The 15,674-nt window shown below is 43.4% G+C and overlaps 1 protein-coding gene across 19 annotated transcripts in view; it reads left to right on the forward strand.

Moving 5' to 3' along the window:
• Positions 1–15,674, forward strand: part of LIMCH1 (LIM and calponin homology domains 1) — a 348,017-nt gene that overhangs the window by 272,435 nt on the left and 59,908 nt on the right. For 9 of the 19 annotated variants that reach the window (XM_043871027.1, XM_043871031.1, XM_043871033.1 and 6 more), the window contains 5 exons: positions 5,736–6,038; positions 8,826–9,068; positions 9,589–9,921; positions 11,970–12,091; positions 12,177–12,288. The exons of 6 other annotated variants lie outside the window; for them this stretch is intronic. In XM_043871027.1, the coding sequence (XP_043726962.1) occupies positions 5,736–6,038; positions 8,826–9,068; positions 9,589–9,921; positions 11,970–12,091; positions 12,177–12,288 (1,113 nt within the window). The remainder of the gene's footprint in view (positions 1–5,735; positions 6,039–8,825; positions 9,069–9,588; positions 9,922–11,969; positions 12,092–12,176; positions 12,289–15,674) is intronic. 4 more of the 19 variants (XM_043871028.1, XM_043871034.1, XM_043871036.1 and 1 more) reach the window with 4 other exon arrangements.

Below are 15,674 nucleotides of genomic sequence, written 5' to 3' on the forward strand. Positions count from 1 at the left end.
GGAGACAAGTGGGCAGAGACTTGAAGAGAACGCGGCGCACCCAGGAATCGTGATGATGTGGAGAAGAGAGGAGAGTGGGCAAAGGCTGGGGATTCCACGAGTGTCCTGTGCCTCTTTAGTAACTGGAAGTTTATTTTCTGATAAAACAGTGCAGTCTTTTATGACCGCTCCCATCCTGTGCACAGACCTAGAGTCGTAGTTAGTCTACAACCGTGAATTCTAATTGAAGAATAATAGTATATTTGTGTGGTAATTTTTGCTCCTGTCCATGTTCCTGGGATCTGGCTTAGTTTTTCCATATTTTATCCAAGTTAGCTCTATTAAGCAGAAATCTGCAGGTCAGTTAATGTCTGCAGATGTCAGTTAACGTCATACTTTAGAGCTACTGACTTAGCATTTTATAAATGGAGTTCAGGAAAATCATGCATATTCCCAGAGAATGTTCCCAATAGCAACACAACACAGCTGCTCCAAACACCCAGAATTCATTTGTTAGAGAGATTTTTCAGCTGCTAGCTCTCTCATAAAAGTTTTATATAGACCATGCCACCAGCCTGCCCTGTCTGTGTCTTTGTCACTTACTTTTTGCAGCCCACAACAGAGTCAACGGCCATCCTAAATTTATCACATTTTGGATCCTGCTTTTAATGTGGCAGAAAGTAGCTTAACTGGAATGAAATGCATCTCATGAGGAAGGAAAGGATTCTTGGTGTCTGGAAAATAAGACTATGAAACATTTCAATATGCTGATGTCTCTTAAGGCATTTTAACTTCAGTCTCCTATCTTTGCAATCCAAATGCATTCTGGCCACCACATCTTGGAACCCAACAAGAGGCACCAGATCCTTCTTGTGCCTATTTCTGAGCTGAGAAAGTCTGTGCTTGCAGAGATGGGGAGAGAATGACGTCCAGGCAAAGAAGGAGGCATGTAGATGAGAGGCAGGCCTGACTTTTGTAGACCAGTTTTTGATGGTTGTGTCACAAGTATTCTCAAACACCTCCTTGAATTATTTTTAATACCATATAAAAACGAGCAAAAGTGCGTGAGTTTTCTAGTCGAGAAGTCCCAGGCTTCCTGTCAAAGAATATGTTAGGAGGTATCTTAGCACCATGGGACAGAGTAGGTCTTTCTTATTAAATACGTCTGCCGTTGAAGTCAGAAATGCATAAACTACTTTTCCTTCCATGTTTATGATTTTAGTTTATGATGTAGTTAGCTTAATTACCCCCCAAATATGAGACTCTGCCAGAGAAGCTGAGATTTCTGTGTTTAAGAGGATAAAATAAGAACCAAGATTCACTTCCCCTGAATTAAAATGCCATGGAGATTTGAATTCTCCGACTTGGTGTTTCCCATTGGAGAAGTAAACTTGTTTTTGAACTGAATTATAGGTTTCACGTGATTGGGCTTCTTTTCTAATTGTTTTCATATGTTTCAGCACTCAGTCTTTTCTACTAGCCTGTGGATCTTCTCAGGCACATAGTAATTAATCACAGAGAGGGGGAAAAACCCTCCAAGGAACAATAGACATTTTAGAAGTCTTTGGAGGAAGAGCAGATGCAGCTAAGTGCCAGACACGTATTCCTCCTTACCAGATGCCTGTGTATCCTGACTGTTGCCGAACAGATTCCGGGGTACCAGGGACCAGGCAGACACAGGATGTGTGTGAACCTCTGTGACTCTGGATGTAGCTGCCCTGGTTGGGAGGTCTCTGGTAGTGCCCGTGACGTTCCCAGGAGGCCTAACAGGCTTTTCTGGAGGGCCCGGTTTCTTCCAGTGGAACAAACTGACTGCTAGTCTGAGCTGATTGCTTGTGCGCCGTCAGGTAAAAGGGAGCGAAAGAAAATGCCAGCTTTTCCTCAGTTGAAATCATTATCTCACTCACTTTGAAATATATAAGCCTCAGAAGCTTTGAGACAAGGGCTTTTCTTCCCACTCACCTGCTCAGAGCCTACAATCTGTCCTTCAAAGATAGCCTTACTTGTTTTAGGACAGAGCTGCCAGGTTGGAGACAGGGCTTGGCATTTCTCATGTCACGTTGGACTGTATACCTCCTAAGTAAAGCAATGAGCTAGGCCCCCCGAGGAACCCCTTCTTCAACACAACTCATCTATGAATAACTCCGAAGAAATAGTGCCAAACCTCCCCCATGAATATCAAGCCAGATAGCCAAGGTCTGCCACTTACATGTGCTTACTTTACTTACATTCAGATGACCATAACTGGAAACCTCAACATTCCCCTCTGCAGAGTGGTCATTGTAATTCCAATCTTACAGCGTTGTCTTGAATGTTAGTGTATCTGGAATATACTAGCTCTTCAGAGCTATTGTAATTATTATAAAAACAAAGTAGTGTATACTGAAGGTTTACAATAAACTGACCTTCAGAAAAGAAGGGCATGTTATAAAAAGTCATTTAAATATTTCGCTAACTAGATACCTGTGTGCGTAAGCCTTCATATTTGCCTTATATACATTATTTATTACTTCATAGCCAACAGTGCCAACCCAGAATTTATGTCATTAAATTTTTTCTCTTTCTGAGTCTGCCTTGAAGCTCTGAATTTACAGGATTCAAGCAATTAGCAGAATGTCATTATGATCATTTTTCAAGTGGGCAGGGAGTGGCTTTAAGTGGCCAGTGATATGGAAAGCCTTATTCACCCCCTCTTTTTAAGCCTGCATATCTAAACTGAGATCATTTGAAATGAGTCCGGCCACACTGGGCATTTAGCCTAAAAAGAAACACCCCAGGGAATTTGTAGCCTAGCTGGATTCACGTGATGCATAAGGCCGTAGATTCTCCTTGCTCAAGTTGGCATGGCTGTTTGTGTAAATGCATGTTTTATCGCATAAAATTCTGCTTGAGTTGGGAGAGATTGAAGCCCAGGACTCTGGTCAGAAAACAGAAGGACTGTTGCTTTTGGACTTGAGAGCTTCAAGCTCGGGGTCTGCTCCGGATGAGATGAGACAATGAGTTTGAAAGGGCTTTGTAAGCTGTAAAGTGCTGTGCCAGCCTGTCAGGTGTGGTTAGCTAGCCTCCTATTGTCAGTCCTGGCTGAGCATTACCATCTGCAGCTAGCAGTGCCAGCCACACCATTCCAAGCACAACTTCAGGGCCTCTTCATTTAGTGACCAAAAAGCTTCTCTGTCTCCTGCTTCCATAGTAACGATAATGCCTTATTTTTTACACGATGCTCCACTGTCAAAACTTGCTGGAGATAGCTTTTGTTTAATGGATAGTAGAGTGGTTAAGAACAGGACCTGTGGAGCCAAACGGCCTGGGTTTGACTTGTAACTTAAGCAATGGCGCTTTGACCTTGGGCAAATTCCTTCTCGTAATCTCAGTTTCCCCTCTATAAAATGGGGATGCTAACCCCACTGCCATTGCAAGGCTAGTATTAGAGTTCAATGAATTAACACTAGAAGGAATTCTAGCCCATTCATAATAATGAACCACCCTCTTTATCATCATCACTGTGCTGTTTAAATAATGAGTTTTTGAAGAGATTGATTCAGTGGCCTCTCATTTCCCACTGACCATTCTTTATGGCCACAGTCAGCCAATGCCAGTTGGTTCTTGCCAGACTTGTTGGCTAGGGAGGCAGGGACGAGAGTGTAATGCCGTCCAAGAGGGGCCAGGCAAGAAATGAAGAGCAGGGCTACTCAAAGGGCAGCGTCTCATATATTAAGAAATAAATTTAATTTGCACAACATGGATGGACCTAGAGATTATCCAATTAAGTGAAGCAAGTCATACAGAGGAAGAGAAATATGTGATATCATATGATATCATGTATATGTGGAATCTAAAAAATGATACAAATGAACTAATTTACAAAACAGAAATTGACTCACAGACATAGAAGACAAACGTGTAGTTACCAAATGAAAAAGAGAGGGAAGGATAGATTAGGAGTTTGGGATTAATAGATACACATCACTATATACAAAATAGATAGACAACAAGGACCTACTGTATAGCACAGGGAACAATACACAATATAGTAATTTTAATGGAAAAGAAGCTTAAAAATATATATATATTAATATATAAAGCACTTATATATTAATATATATATACACAATATGTATATGTAACTGCATCTCTTTGCTGTACACCAAAACTAACACAACATTGTAAATCAACCATATTTCAATTAAAAATTTTTTTAAAGAAATAAATTTATTCAAGGAGCATCACCCATCACCTCTAAATTCCATGATTTAAAATTTTATTGAGAACAGTGGTCAGCAGGGAGAAAGAGTTTTCTGGGCATGATTAGAGCTGCCCAGATTTTGATTTTGATGTTCCAGAAGTCAGGTGGAGTGAGGGCCTGCTGTCACCTAAAGCTGATGGCCTCCTCTGGACAGTGGGCTACCTGGTCGACCAGTGTAGACAGTACCTCCTTGCTCTTAGCCAACCTAATTCCTCCTGTCTCCATTTTTGAGCTGACCTGTCCCATGAGCATGAAAAATTTACTCTTAATACTCTCTCAGAATTGGATACAAAGTAGTTCAACTTCCTTTAGAAATCAAGATGTTTTATTTACTTATCTCTATGAACTGAAAAGATAATAAATCATTTTTTAAGTTTTAATATTTTATTATGATTTAGAAGCTAGGCTGATCTTATGAGTAGGGGGAGGAGTTTGTCTGAATATCAGAAAGGCATCATCAACTGTATTCTCACCCTGCCTTGCCCCCGACAAAAGCAAAAAGCATAAAAAGTCCTAATAGTCCACCATTAAACTGCGTTTCCCCAAGAACTTAAAGTTTGGGGCCTTCAAGATTTCTTTGAAAATGAAAATAGTCCTAAGTAAATGTCTTGACAGAATGCCTTAACACAACTTACTTGGCAATTTACTAAGACAAAGAAGAAGAGCTGAAAGGTGGAGAATAGTGGGGGTAAAAGCCTGAAGAAAGGATTGCTGGTGGTAAGGAGCAGGGCAAGATAAGCTTTTGTGCCTGAGTCCATTCTGTAAATGGTCACAGACTAGCCCAGATGCCTCAGCTTAGCTCAGTGTTGCAGGAGGATTATCCTTACACTTTGCAGTCTGGTACACGTCCTATCTGTGCCGTCACGTAGCTGCATTCAGTAGCATTTCCCCCAGATTAGTTTCTTGGTGGCTCAAATTTTTGCCCTGTCAGTCAAAATAAATTGAGTACCTATTGGGTGCATTACTAATGAGGAAAAGAAAAAAATAACCAAAAAAAAAAATGCTTCTTGGGATTTCCCTGGGGGCCCAGTGGTTAAACTGTGTGCTTCCAATGCAGGGGGTGTGGATTTGACCCCTGGTCAGGGAACTAAGATCCCACATGCTGTGCAGTGCAGCCAAAAAAAAAAAAAGAAAGAAAGAAAACCAACAACAGCAACCAAAAAAACCACAAAGTCATAAAAATATTTTTTAGATGCTTCTTATTTTTCCCAATTTCATTAAAGAATTTGGATTGTCACTTTCAGAGCCATTTAGGATCCTGTCTTTCTCATGCTGATGGGGCGCTGCAAGTTAAGTGAATGTTTAGTACTGCTAGTAGCTGGCTAAATTCCAGCTTTTGAAACCCAGCCTAACTCTCTGCAACGCTGGATTAAAGTAGTAAACAGATGTCATCTGGACTAACGATATCGAGAAGACCTTTCACTAACAAGACAGTTGTCTGCCTGACAGTGGGGATTTAAAAACTGCTTTGGTCTGATCACATGTAGAGTTCCATTTAATTTTGCTCTGTCAGTCAAAAGCAATTAAATGATGAGAAAGAAGCTGTTCGCAATATTATCCTTCGTAAAGAAAACCCTTTCCTGGTCCACCAACACGGCAGAGATTCAGAATCAGAAGATGAAGTTGCATGTCGACTGCCTGATCTTGAGAAAGATGACTTTGCTGCTAGAAGAGCAAGGATGAACCAGACAAAGCCAATGGTGCCGTTGAACCAACTCCTCTATGGGCCTTACCGGAAAAAAGAGGCAGAGAAATCAGATGGCAGCAAACAGCACTCAAAGGGAATCTCAGAAAAGAAAACTCTAGAACATAAAAGGTGTGCACTCTGTGTGTGTGTGTATGTGAAAGAGAAAATATAATTAGGTGAAGGTGATTTGAATTATAGCCCCTACCCTGGCTCCCGTTCCTCTATTTCCTGCCTTGATTACATGTAATCAGTAATGGGGGTTTATTCTGAAGTGGAATTCCAGATAGCTAATCTCTTCTAAGTTCACATGGCAGGGGGTAGAATGACCAGGTCCAAAACAGGGCTGAATTCACCGAATAAACTTGGGGCCCAAATGTGCAGGTATGCTATATCCACACCACGTATGGGTGCTGGTGTCAGACTGGCGTTCTGTGACATGGGACAGGGACGGCCACCGCTCCAGGCTGCCCCAGTCCATCCACAGCAAGCAGAGATCACAGTTATTCCTCAGCTATGAACCCTTCTTGGAGAAGGAAATGGCAGCCCACTCCACTACGCTTGCCTAGAAAATCCCGTGGACGGAGAAGCCTGGTGCAGGCTATTGTCCATGGGGTCGCAAAGAGTCAGACACGACTGAGCGACTTCACTTGCCTTTTTTTCTTTATGAACCCTTCTATCTTACTAATGCCTTTCAGATGTTGGAAGGGGAAAAAAATGAGGCTTGCTGTTTCTTCCCTCACAGCAGCGTGATCACCTAGACATCTGATGATGGAGACTTCTTATTAAAAAAAAAGTCCTCAGATATGTAACACACTTCTATTCATTCCGTCATGGAAATTATTTTTAAATTATTTTATTTCATAAAATAAGAAATTATTTTATTTAATAAAATAAGTTATTATTTTATTCTTTGTCCCAGCTTTTCTTCCATCTTCTTAATTAAGGAAAGGAAAATTTAATGAAATGGATTTGACCAGTGATTTTTATCCCAAGAGGGATACGAAATCAGTCAAGTCTTCAGCCTGCTGAATTTTCACGTGCAGAGTTCATCATTCTTTTCCTTTATATCAAAATCAAAGCTCACATCTTTATTATTTAATTGCCATATTTCTGCCTATCACTTAAGAGGTTTATAATCTGTTGAACTAAAAATGTTACTATCTCAACTGTATTTTACACAATTAAAGTGGTTCTTTGGGCCGAGTCATTGAGATCAGCGGAGTAGTTCATATTTTCCGTTGTATTTTAGTTTTTTATTTAGGAAGCACCAGATACAAAGCACATGAAAGATCTCTGGACATAAACAGGGATTAGAGCATAGAAGACCTGGCACAGTTTTATAGGACACATTCTAGCTTCAGGAGGCTCTTGGTCTCTGCAGTTCTTGCTGGCATGCCTTGTAACACACCATTCTCAGAGGGCCTTGTGGGAGGGATCAGTTGCTGCCGGTGAAACAAAAGCTTCTGGATAACCGAGTAGCATCAAGACATGTTGATGGGGATCAGCAATTTGAGTTAGGAAAGGGAGTAGCTTTTGTACCTCCTTTTTTCCTTTCCCCTGCATGCAATTTTAATTCCTGATATTTCCAGCCCCATTTGTCTGTCGTCACCTGAGTCTGTTTGCGGGGACACAGCCCATGATCTCTCTAAAGAGCTTCAAAGAACTGTTGAAAAAAAAAGAGAGCCCCCTGGTGGCTTTCTGCTCTGCCCTTCGTTCCCCTTCCCCAAACTGAAAGTGAATAGAAAATTCTGTAGCCTTCCGATGTCCATAGACTGTGTAAATACACCAAGTCATCCAGGTGATTTAGCTTGGAAAAAATGAAGAGCCCTATTTATGTCGATTTCTAAAAACTTCTATCTTAGGAAACGTATTTTAGTTAGAAACTGACTTTTAATGTGATGGAATGTTTATGCACATAGATGCAGCAGTTTTTAGTTTAAATGATAATATTGTCAACATTAGCCATTTAATATTTGCTTCTTGGGGGAACAATTGAAAATATCAGGCCACTTCCCTCATAGTCCAGTGGTTAAGAATCTGCCTTCCAGTATAGGGGACGCAGGTTCGATCCCTGATTGGGGAATTAAGATCCCACATACCTTGCCCTGTGGCCAAAAAAGTTAAAAAAAAAAAAAAAATAAAACAAAATTTGCCAGAGAGCTTAAAGAAATAGCTGATTAAAACATCTCTGTATATAAAAAAGAGAAAGTATCAGATTTATCATTAGTAAAGGTGAACAGTTGACATAAGAAACAAATGGGTATTGCCCCTGTGGATACAAGTAGAGAGGATACCTTCTCTGCTCATCAAGTGTCCATTAACCAGACCTAATGGATGCTATTAAAAGTCAGAGACTGAGTTTGAACATTGAACCTTTCTCTTCAGCATTGACCTAATCATACTTTCTGGCATACCTACGAAGGTTTATGGTTGAGATGTCTAATATGTGAGCAATGTTCCAGCTATCTCCACGCTAATTCTAGAATTTGGATCATGCAGAGCTTGTTACTAACATTTTACTGCTGCAGTAAAAGACATTCCAAGGGGGCTCAGGGATTCAATCAGAAAACTTGAATTCATTATAGTAACTTGAATAGGGTGGGAATTGGGCATCATTACTGTCAAACTGAAATCTCATTCCCATCTCTAATACCCTTATGGCGAACCCTGGCTTCTCTTCTTAAACTAAACTAGAGACTGTTATCTGGTGGAAACGTCTGTCTCGTTACAGTGTCAGAAGGGTAGCATAGTAATCCAGGCTACAATTGATTCCATATTTTTGAGAGAGGAAAGGTGCTTCCATCATTCTGTTCTGTGCTCAGCCTCTGAATTTCTGTGCTTGACATTCTGTTTATCTGCTCCTCTTCCTGGAACCTGATTTTTCCAATGATGTGGGGGCCTGGACCAAATTAACAGAAACCAGGGCCAGACAGAAGAGGTGAAGTCAAGGGTGAGCTGTATTGTGCGGGCCCAGGAGAGTGAACCTGCGGAAGAGGGACTCAGGAAGGTGCCGGATCTTTACAAGGATGACCTGGCCCAGCGGAGAATTCAGGGCAGGCCTGGCCCTCACCGTGAGGCCCCACGCTTTATCACGGCTGCCAGGATAACAGAAGCTGACCTGGAGACGTGGGAGAGGCTGAAAGTGTCAGAACAGACGAGGTGTGTCATGGTTTCCCCTAACAGTGGCATCATTTAACTTTGAGCAAATCAAACACATATCCTTCTATCACTCTTTACTTTCATGGCCATAAAAAAAGACATACCTCTCAAAAGACAGAACATATTTTGCATGAGTTAAAACTTGTTAATACTAAAAATTACAAGCCACATGGACAGGAAACATCCTTTTCAATTCAGACTTATTGTGAATGCTTATTTCAACAGGCTTGTTTATTAGTAAGGAATGTAAACTTGACTTTTAAATCTTTTTAATGACTTTATTGTACCTAAGATTTTCTTATGCTGTCATTTATGACCTTGGAAGTGATATTTTAAAAGCTGTAGAAGCACTCTTTACCCAGGCAAGGCAATGATCATTTCTTCATTTGATTGATTACTGCAAAAGCAATTCTGCTTTAGCCATCCAAGTATTTTTCATACATCCACTATATTTCAAAAACTCTTCCTTGATCTGTACTCACCTTAGAAACCTTTGGAACTTATCTCCGGTTCTGACTAGGGATGGAGATGTGGAGCACACGTGTGCCCCTGAGCCTTCACCAGAAATTAAAGCGGAAACTGCCATCCGGGATGACTTTGCCAGCCGCAAGGCAAGGGCCTATAAGAAGGCTTCCAGCAGCCCTAGGCAAAAGTTCGTGCACTTTGGACCAGTGACAGAGATAGATCAGCAGACGTGGAAGCGGCTCAGCATCGGCAGGGCGGGGCCCAGGGAGAACGCAGAGGAAGGCATCGGTCACGACCGCAACATTCACACATGCTCCGTGTCTGCTGCCTCAGCGGCCACGTCCAACTCAAAGAAAGACCGCATGCTTAATCCACAGAATGGCTGCAGGTATTTTCACCGTTACATGTGCAAGGAGGTCTGCATGGGAATCACTGCTGCTTTTAAAGAGTTCGCTGACACACATTAAAGAAACCGCCAGAGATGACAAAGTTTTAACAGGCTCTTTTGCTGGTTAGCAGAGAAGGGAGGTCAGTACCCCAGGGGGCAAATGTGTGTGAAGTTAAAAGACATCCATTTTGATTCTGTTGTCACCAGAATCACTGCCTGGGAATGCCAATAATTTTGGCAAATGACCCTTTTTCCCTTGGCCGCATTAAGCGCTATTTTATTCGTCAGCAACACTGAACAGACAAGATGGGATGTTTTAATGATACCCTTTGTGTTTTTTCTAAAAATATGTTGATAAAAATCTAGATTATCTATACACTCCCTCTTTCTTATCCATAAGGGAGAAAAAAATAGTTATTAGTATCGTAAGTTCAGATTTCGGATATCTAAGCAGCCACACAATAAAGTAAACCTCTCCCCCCTCTACTTTTTAAAAACATATAACAGAACTCGAGTGGAAAGACTCTTTTGGGGGTTCCTATGAGTCAGGATTCCTTGGATGAGTAACCATTCAACTTTGTGAGGGATCAACTGGGAAAAGACCTTGTAGACCTGTCCCCCGTCCTCATTCTTACTGGAGGGCTTCCAGCTGTGATTTCCCAAGCCCTGTTTGGGGGATTTGTAAGGTACAGTTCCGGCGAGGCGGAAAAGGAAAGACGACCTCAACAGAAGTAGGTTACCTTTATTTAGGCAAGGAGGGGCGACAGTCGGCCTAACGACCAGGCTGAGCGCCGAGAGGGATCAGGGAGGCTTCACACTTATAGGGAGGTTTGTGGAAGCGATAAGGGAAACGTCAATCAGGCGGGATATTTTGAGTATTCTTTTGTTGAGATGACATTTGTAGTTGGGCAGGGGGTGATAAGTCTTCTGGGTGGGTGTAGGGGGTGGTAGGTTTCCGGACAGGGGGTGATAAGTCCCAGATAGATGCAACCGGCCTAGAGCATCAGGATGGAACTAAAGTTATACTGTGTTTTCTTCGAAGTTAGATGATTCAGCAAGGGGTCTTTGAGACTGCCTGGAGAATCCCCATGGACAGAGGAGCCTGACGGGCTACAGTCCATGAGGTCACAAAGAATCTGACACGACTGAATGACTCAGCACAGCACAGGGCATTTATAAGATTCTAGATTCTCTGTATGCTGGGTGAGGTAGGGGTAACTTAGAGATCAGAGTCCAGTCTGCACCCCACTGTCTCTGCATGGTCCAGCAAACATTTATTTACTCAACATCTGCTTCGCCATCTCCAAGTGAATTGCCTTCCTCCCATTTGAAGTCCCAAACCCCTATCCCCGCATCCTCTTTTGTCTTTGGCTGAAGATAGTATTTAAGGTGAGGGTTTCAGTAATTTTAGTAAGCTTCTCAGTTTTCCTGGGTCTCTTCCATGTAGATATGTTATTGAAATTTGAGTTTCTGTTAGAAAAAAAAAAGATTCTGGATTCTCCCAGGAGCCTCCACTTCACCTGCAGGGCAGGAGCAAAGCAAAGCCCTTCATGGCAGGAGGGACCGCTCGGGACAGCCTCCTCCATCCTTTGTCCTTGATGTTCAAAGCACATCGTGGATCGTCTGTGACATACAGAGGCGTTTCTTTGGTTTGATTTCTTCGTGGATGATCCCATAGAGGAGGCTATAAATATAAATAACCTGGGTACACCAGAAGTCACTGCTGGAGTTTCAGAGGCTAGTGGGGATCAGGCATGGAGGGAGTGGGAGTAGGAAATTAGTAAGAAATGCACCCTTGAGTCCCTGACTACTAAGGGGTCATCACTCAGCTCCACGGGGAGAGTCAGGCCAGCCTTCTTTGACTTTCTCAGGGCCTTGCTAGGGTTCATATTCTATTATCCCGTTCTGAGGATGCCATCCTAACTAACCAGCTTCTGGAATAGCAACCAAACTTTCTCTCTTAACCTTTCCATCTCAAAGACTTTCACTGTCTCCTTTCCTAACTCTTTTTCCTCTTCTCTCTTGCTACCAATGCTACTTGTCACCAGCAGAACAGTGACTTCTGACGTAGATGACTGTTGTCAAAGGGTCTCTCGGCTGGCTCCCGTGCCGAAGTCCCAGGAGGAGCCTAGCGTCAGTGCGGGCGAGGGCCTCAGGAGGACAGAGGAAGGTGAGGAGGTGGAAGGCGACAGGCGGGGCCACGGCCTCTGGTGTGAACTCCTCCCCAGTGGTAAAGCTGTCCTGTCTGGCTCTAGTTACCCGCAAACAGCAGCCACAGGACGGCAAAGAAGAGACTGAAGGAGTTGCTCACAGAGATTCTGAGATGGCGCCAAAGGCCAGAAGACCCCAGGAGAGCAGCCAGCCCCTGTGAGCGCCTTGCCTGATTCCAGGGTGTGCTGCGTCTGCTGTGTGTGGCTGCTGGCTCCCCCAAAAAAGCTTAAGCCACAGTGTGCCCTTGATGAGTGATGTGGCATGGAGCGGAGTCCCTGAAAGGAATGCGCCCATCCCGGGGTCAGAGTTCTGCTTTCAGCGCCCCTGGCTGGGTAGAGATTTTAGCCTTTGCACGTGGTTGGGTGCTGGCCGGATTTCATTCTCAGGAATCACGAGAACCGAAAAGGGAAACCCATTCCTGTGTAAGTATCAGTTGCATGAAGAAAGTCCCTGGTATTAATACTCAGTTGCTATGTGAGCTGCTGCCTCCGTGAACATTGGCTTCTCCTGTCTTGAGTTAACGCCACGTGAGTGATGCTACTGAAAACATCTTAAGCAGTAAATGCCACTTGACTGGCTGGACTGACGTGTCCTAGCTGACATCCTCTGACCTCTGAATGGGAGGCTTCAGGGAGAGAAGAGAAATCAGAGAAGATGACAGCTCCTGTCTGGAGCCGCAGTGGACTGAAAGGCCAAAGAAAATTGTCCGATTCACAGAAAGATGACATGATGACCTGGAGACCTGGGATGTCTCTTAGTCACACTGGATCCAGCAAACCAGTTCCTTCCGGTTCCATTTGCAAAGCAACGTATTTGGGAGGAATCTGCCAAGGGTCCGCCAGTAAAAGATAAGAGGTCAAAAGATTATCCCAAGCTGTTTTGACTTTGTTTCTCTAGTCTGAGCCTTGATCCATGCTTTGAATATGTTATTAATGCTTTATGGTTTATCAGTGCTACTTACCTGCTCTTGCTAGCAGAAACGAAATCATTAAATGATTGGCCCAGTCTACCAAGGTTTTTTTTTTTCCTCTCTTGCATGTAAGCAGGTGTGGAAAGAAAAGTTGTGAATTGTCCTATTAGACATTCTTTCTGACTGCCATCTTGTGGGCAGCCTAAATGGGGAAACTCTCATTTCTTCCTAGCACACACAGACGTCATCGGGTAAAGGAGCGGAACTTCTTTCTGACCTACTTGATTCCATTCTGATTCCAGGAGGGTCTTCCAGTCTAAAGAAGATGTCTATTACTTATAAAATTAATTTAATTTTGACATTATCAAATAGTGATTTCTAGAGGTAGACTTTTCATTCCATTCTCTGACTTGATTTAAAATGAAGGTATGGATTATATATGGAGGAGGTCATGGCAGCCTACTCCAGTATTCTTGCCTGGAGAATCCCATGGACAGAGGAGCGGGGTGGGCTACAGTCCATGGGGTCGCAAAGAGTTGGACATGGCTAAAGTGACTTAGCACGCATGCTGGGAATATATAAAAAAGATAATCAACAAGAACCTACAGTGTAGTACAGGGAACTCTACTCAATATTCTGTAATAATATGGGAAAAGAGTGAAAAAAATGGATAATATGTATGTGCATAACTGAATCTCTGCAGGACACCTGAAACTAACATTATATTATAAATCAACTATACTCTTGATATAAAGTACAAATAAAAAAAATTTAAAATAGGTAAATAGTAATCCTGAGATTCATGGTCTACTTTAAAATCCTATATGTTGACGCTTCTGGTGTTATTTTGAAAGAGTGATAGACTTGTGAAAAGTGTGGTCTGCCAGATCTCGTAGAGCAGAGGAGCAAGAAGTGTGTAGCGTAAGTGAAGCTCCACTATCAGACAGGAAGCGACAGAATTCTGCTTCACTTTGGCAGTAGTGAGACAGAAGGTGGGGTGGAGAGCAGAGAATCTCAATAATCTCCAAGTTTCAAGTGGGTAGCCAAGTTGCCGTTACCACCTGGATTTAGCGTGCCTCTTGCAGCCTTCTGAGTCGTGATGCTTCTCGCAGAGCCGTCCTGTGGCCCTAGCCGCAGGCAGCAGGGGTGGGAGCTGAGCCCGCCCTTTCCACATACCTCTGCTCGCTCAGCTCACCTTCTCCTGGGAACTCACGGGGAGGTGGGATGCCCGTTGGCCCCAGTTCACGAGTGGGACGCTGGCAGTAGAGAAGTTACACCTGGGTCCCCGCTGGGGAGGGCAGGGGGGTGACGAGGGACGGCCTGGCCCAGCGCACTCGCTCAGGCCCCAGATGCCCTGACGTGGTGACGGGCGCCGCCTCGGCAGGCTGGTGGGAAGCAGTTAGCAAGGGAGGAGGGAAGGAAGTGAGGCCTGGAGGCTGCCTGCTGGACACATCCTAGGCAGCCCCTGTCCGCCCCACACAACCTTGGAGAGGGAGCCGCTTCCTCTGTGTTCTGCAGGAAGGAACCAGGTGGTGTGGCAGAAGCCAGAACAGTATGGTAAAGCACTTATCCTCCAAGTTAAAGAGAAAAAGAAAAGAAAGAAACCAAGGCCCAAGTCCACACAGCCGGCAGTCACAGATCCGAGATCAAACCCTGCTCTGTCCGAAGAGGGAGCTGCCCTCGCAGGCCCAGGCCAGTGCATCGCCTACCAAGTCACCGGAGGGGACGGGAGGTCTGACGGCTCCCTTTCGCTTGTCCTCTGTCCCTCTGGACGGGATGGCTGGTTAGAGCAGGAGGAGATATAGTCAGAGAAACTCCGTGCCAAAACTGCGTGAGGGAGCAGGCACACACCTTGGGAGCTCATGGTTCCCTTCAACAAGTGTTTATTGAGTAACTGCTGTGTGTAAAACACTGTCTGTGCTGGGTGCTGGGGGTAGTCTGAAATGACGGGTAAACTCATTTTTCCTTCTCACTTCAAATGAAGTTTGTGCTAGTTCACAACATTGCTGAGCATTGATCCTGAAGTGCTTTATTTGTGCTGAAAACTACACAATGCAATCAATAGGTAAAGAAGGTACTCTTTTTATCTTTCTAAATACCCCTACCCTCACAATTAAACTTTATTAATTGTTGTTTTTGGTAGGATGCTTATACCAACTGTGATTTGTCTGGCCAGTGTTGTAGGTGATAGTCTGTTGGCTTACCTACTTTGCATTTTTTAAAAAATCTCTTTATTAGTGGTTTTTTAAAACTCATCTTTTCTTCTCTATCTTTCATAGAACAACTGAGAAAATCATTTGAAGCCCAAGCTCTAATTATCTTCTCCATAACAGCAAAGGCAATTCTGATGAAATTGGTCCCTTCTTAAAGCTAATAAATTAGTCTGAAAGGAAATGTCTTAAAGCCACAAGTATATAGCAAACAGATAAATGAAGGGTATCTTCAGAGACTGCACTGTTCTTTTCAATTTCCTGAGTATCCAATAAGGATTTAGTAAATACTTATGGAGGGCCTGGTCCAGTCACTCTTCAGGGAACCCCAAAGAAAAATCCCGTCTCTCATGGGCCTTGCAATGCAGGGTTAGTCAACATTTGTTGGCAGAGGTCTCCATGAAATGCTGCTGAGTATTTTG

The sequence above is a fragment of the Cervus elaphus genome, chromosome 17 (genome assembly GCF_910594005.1).
Source record: "Cervus elaphus chromosome 17, mCerEla1.1, whole genome shotgun sequence".
NCBI classification, from domain to species: domain Eukaryota; kingdom Metazoa; phylum Chordata; class Mammalia; order Artiodactyla; family Cervidae; genus Cervus; species Cervus elaphus.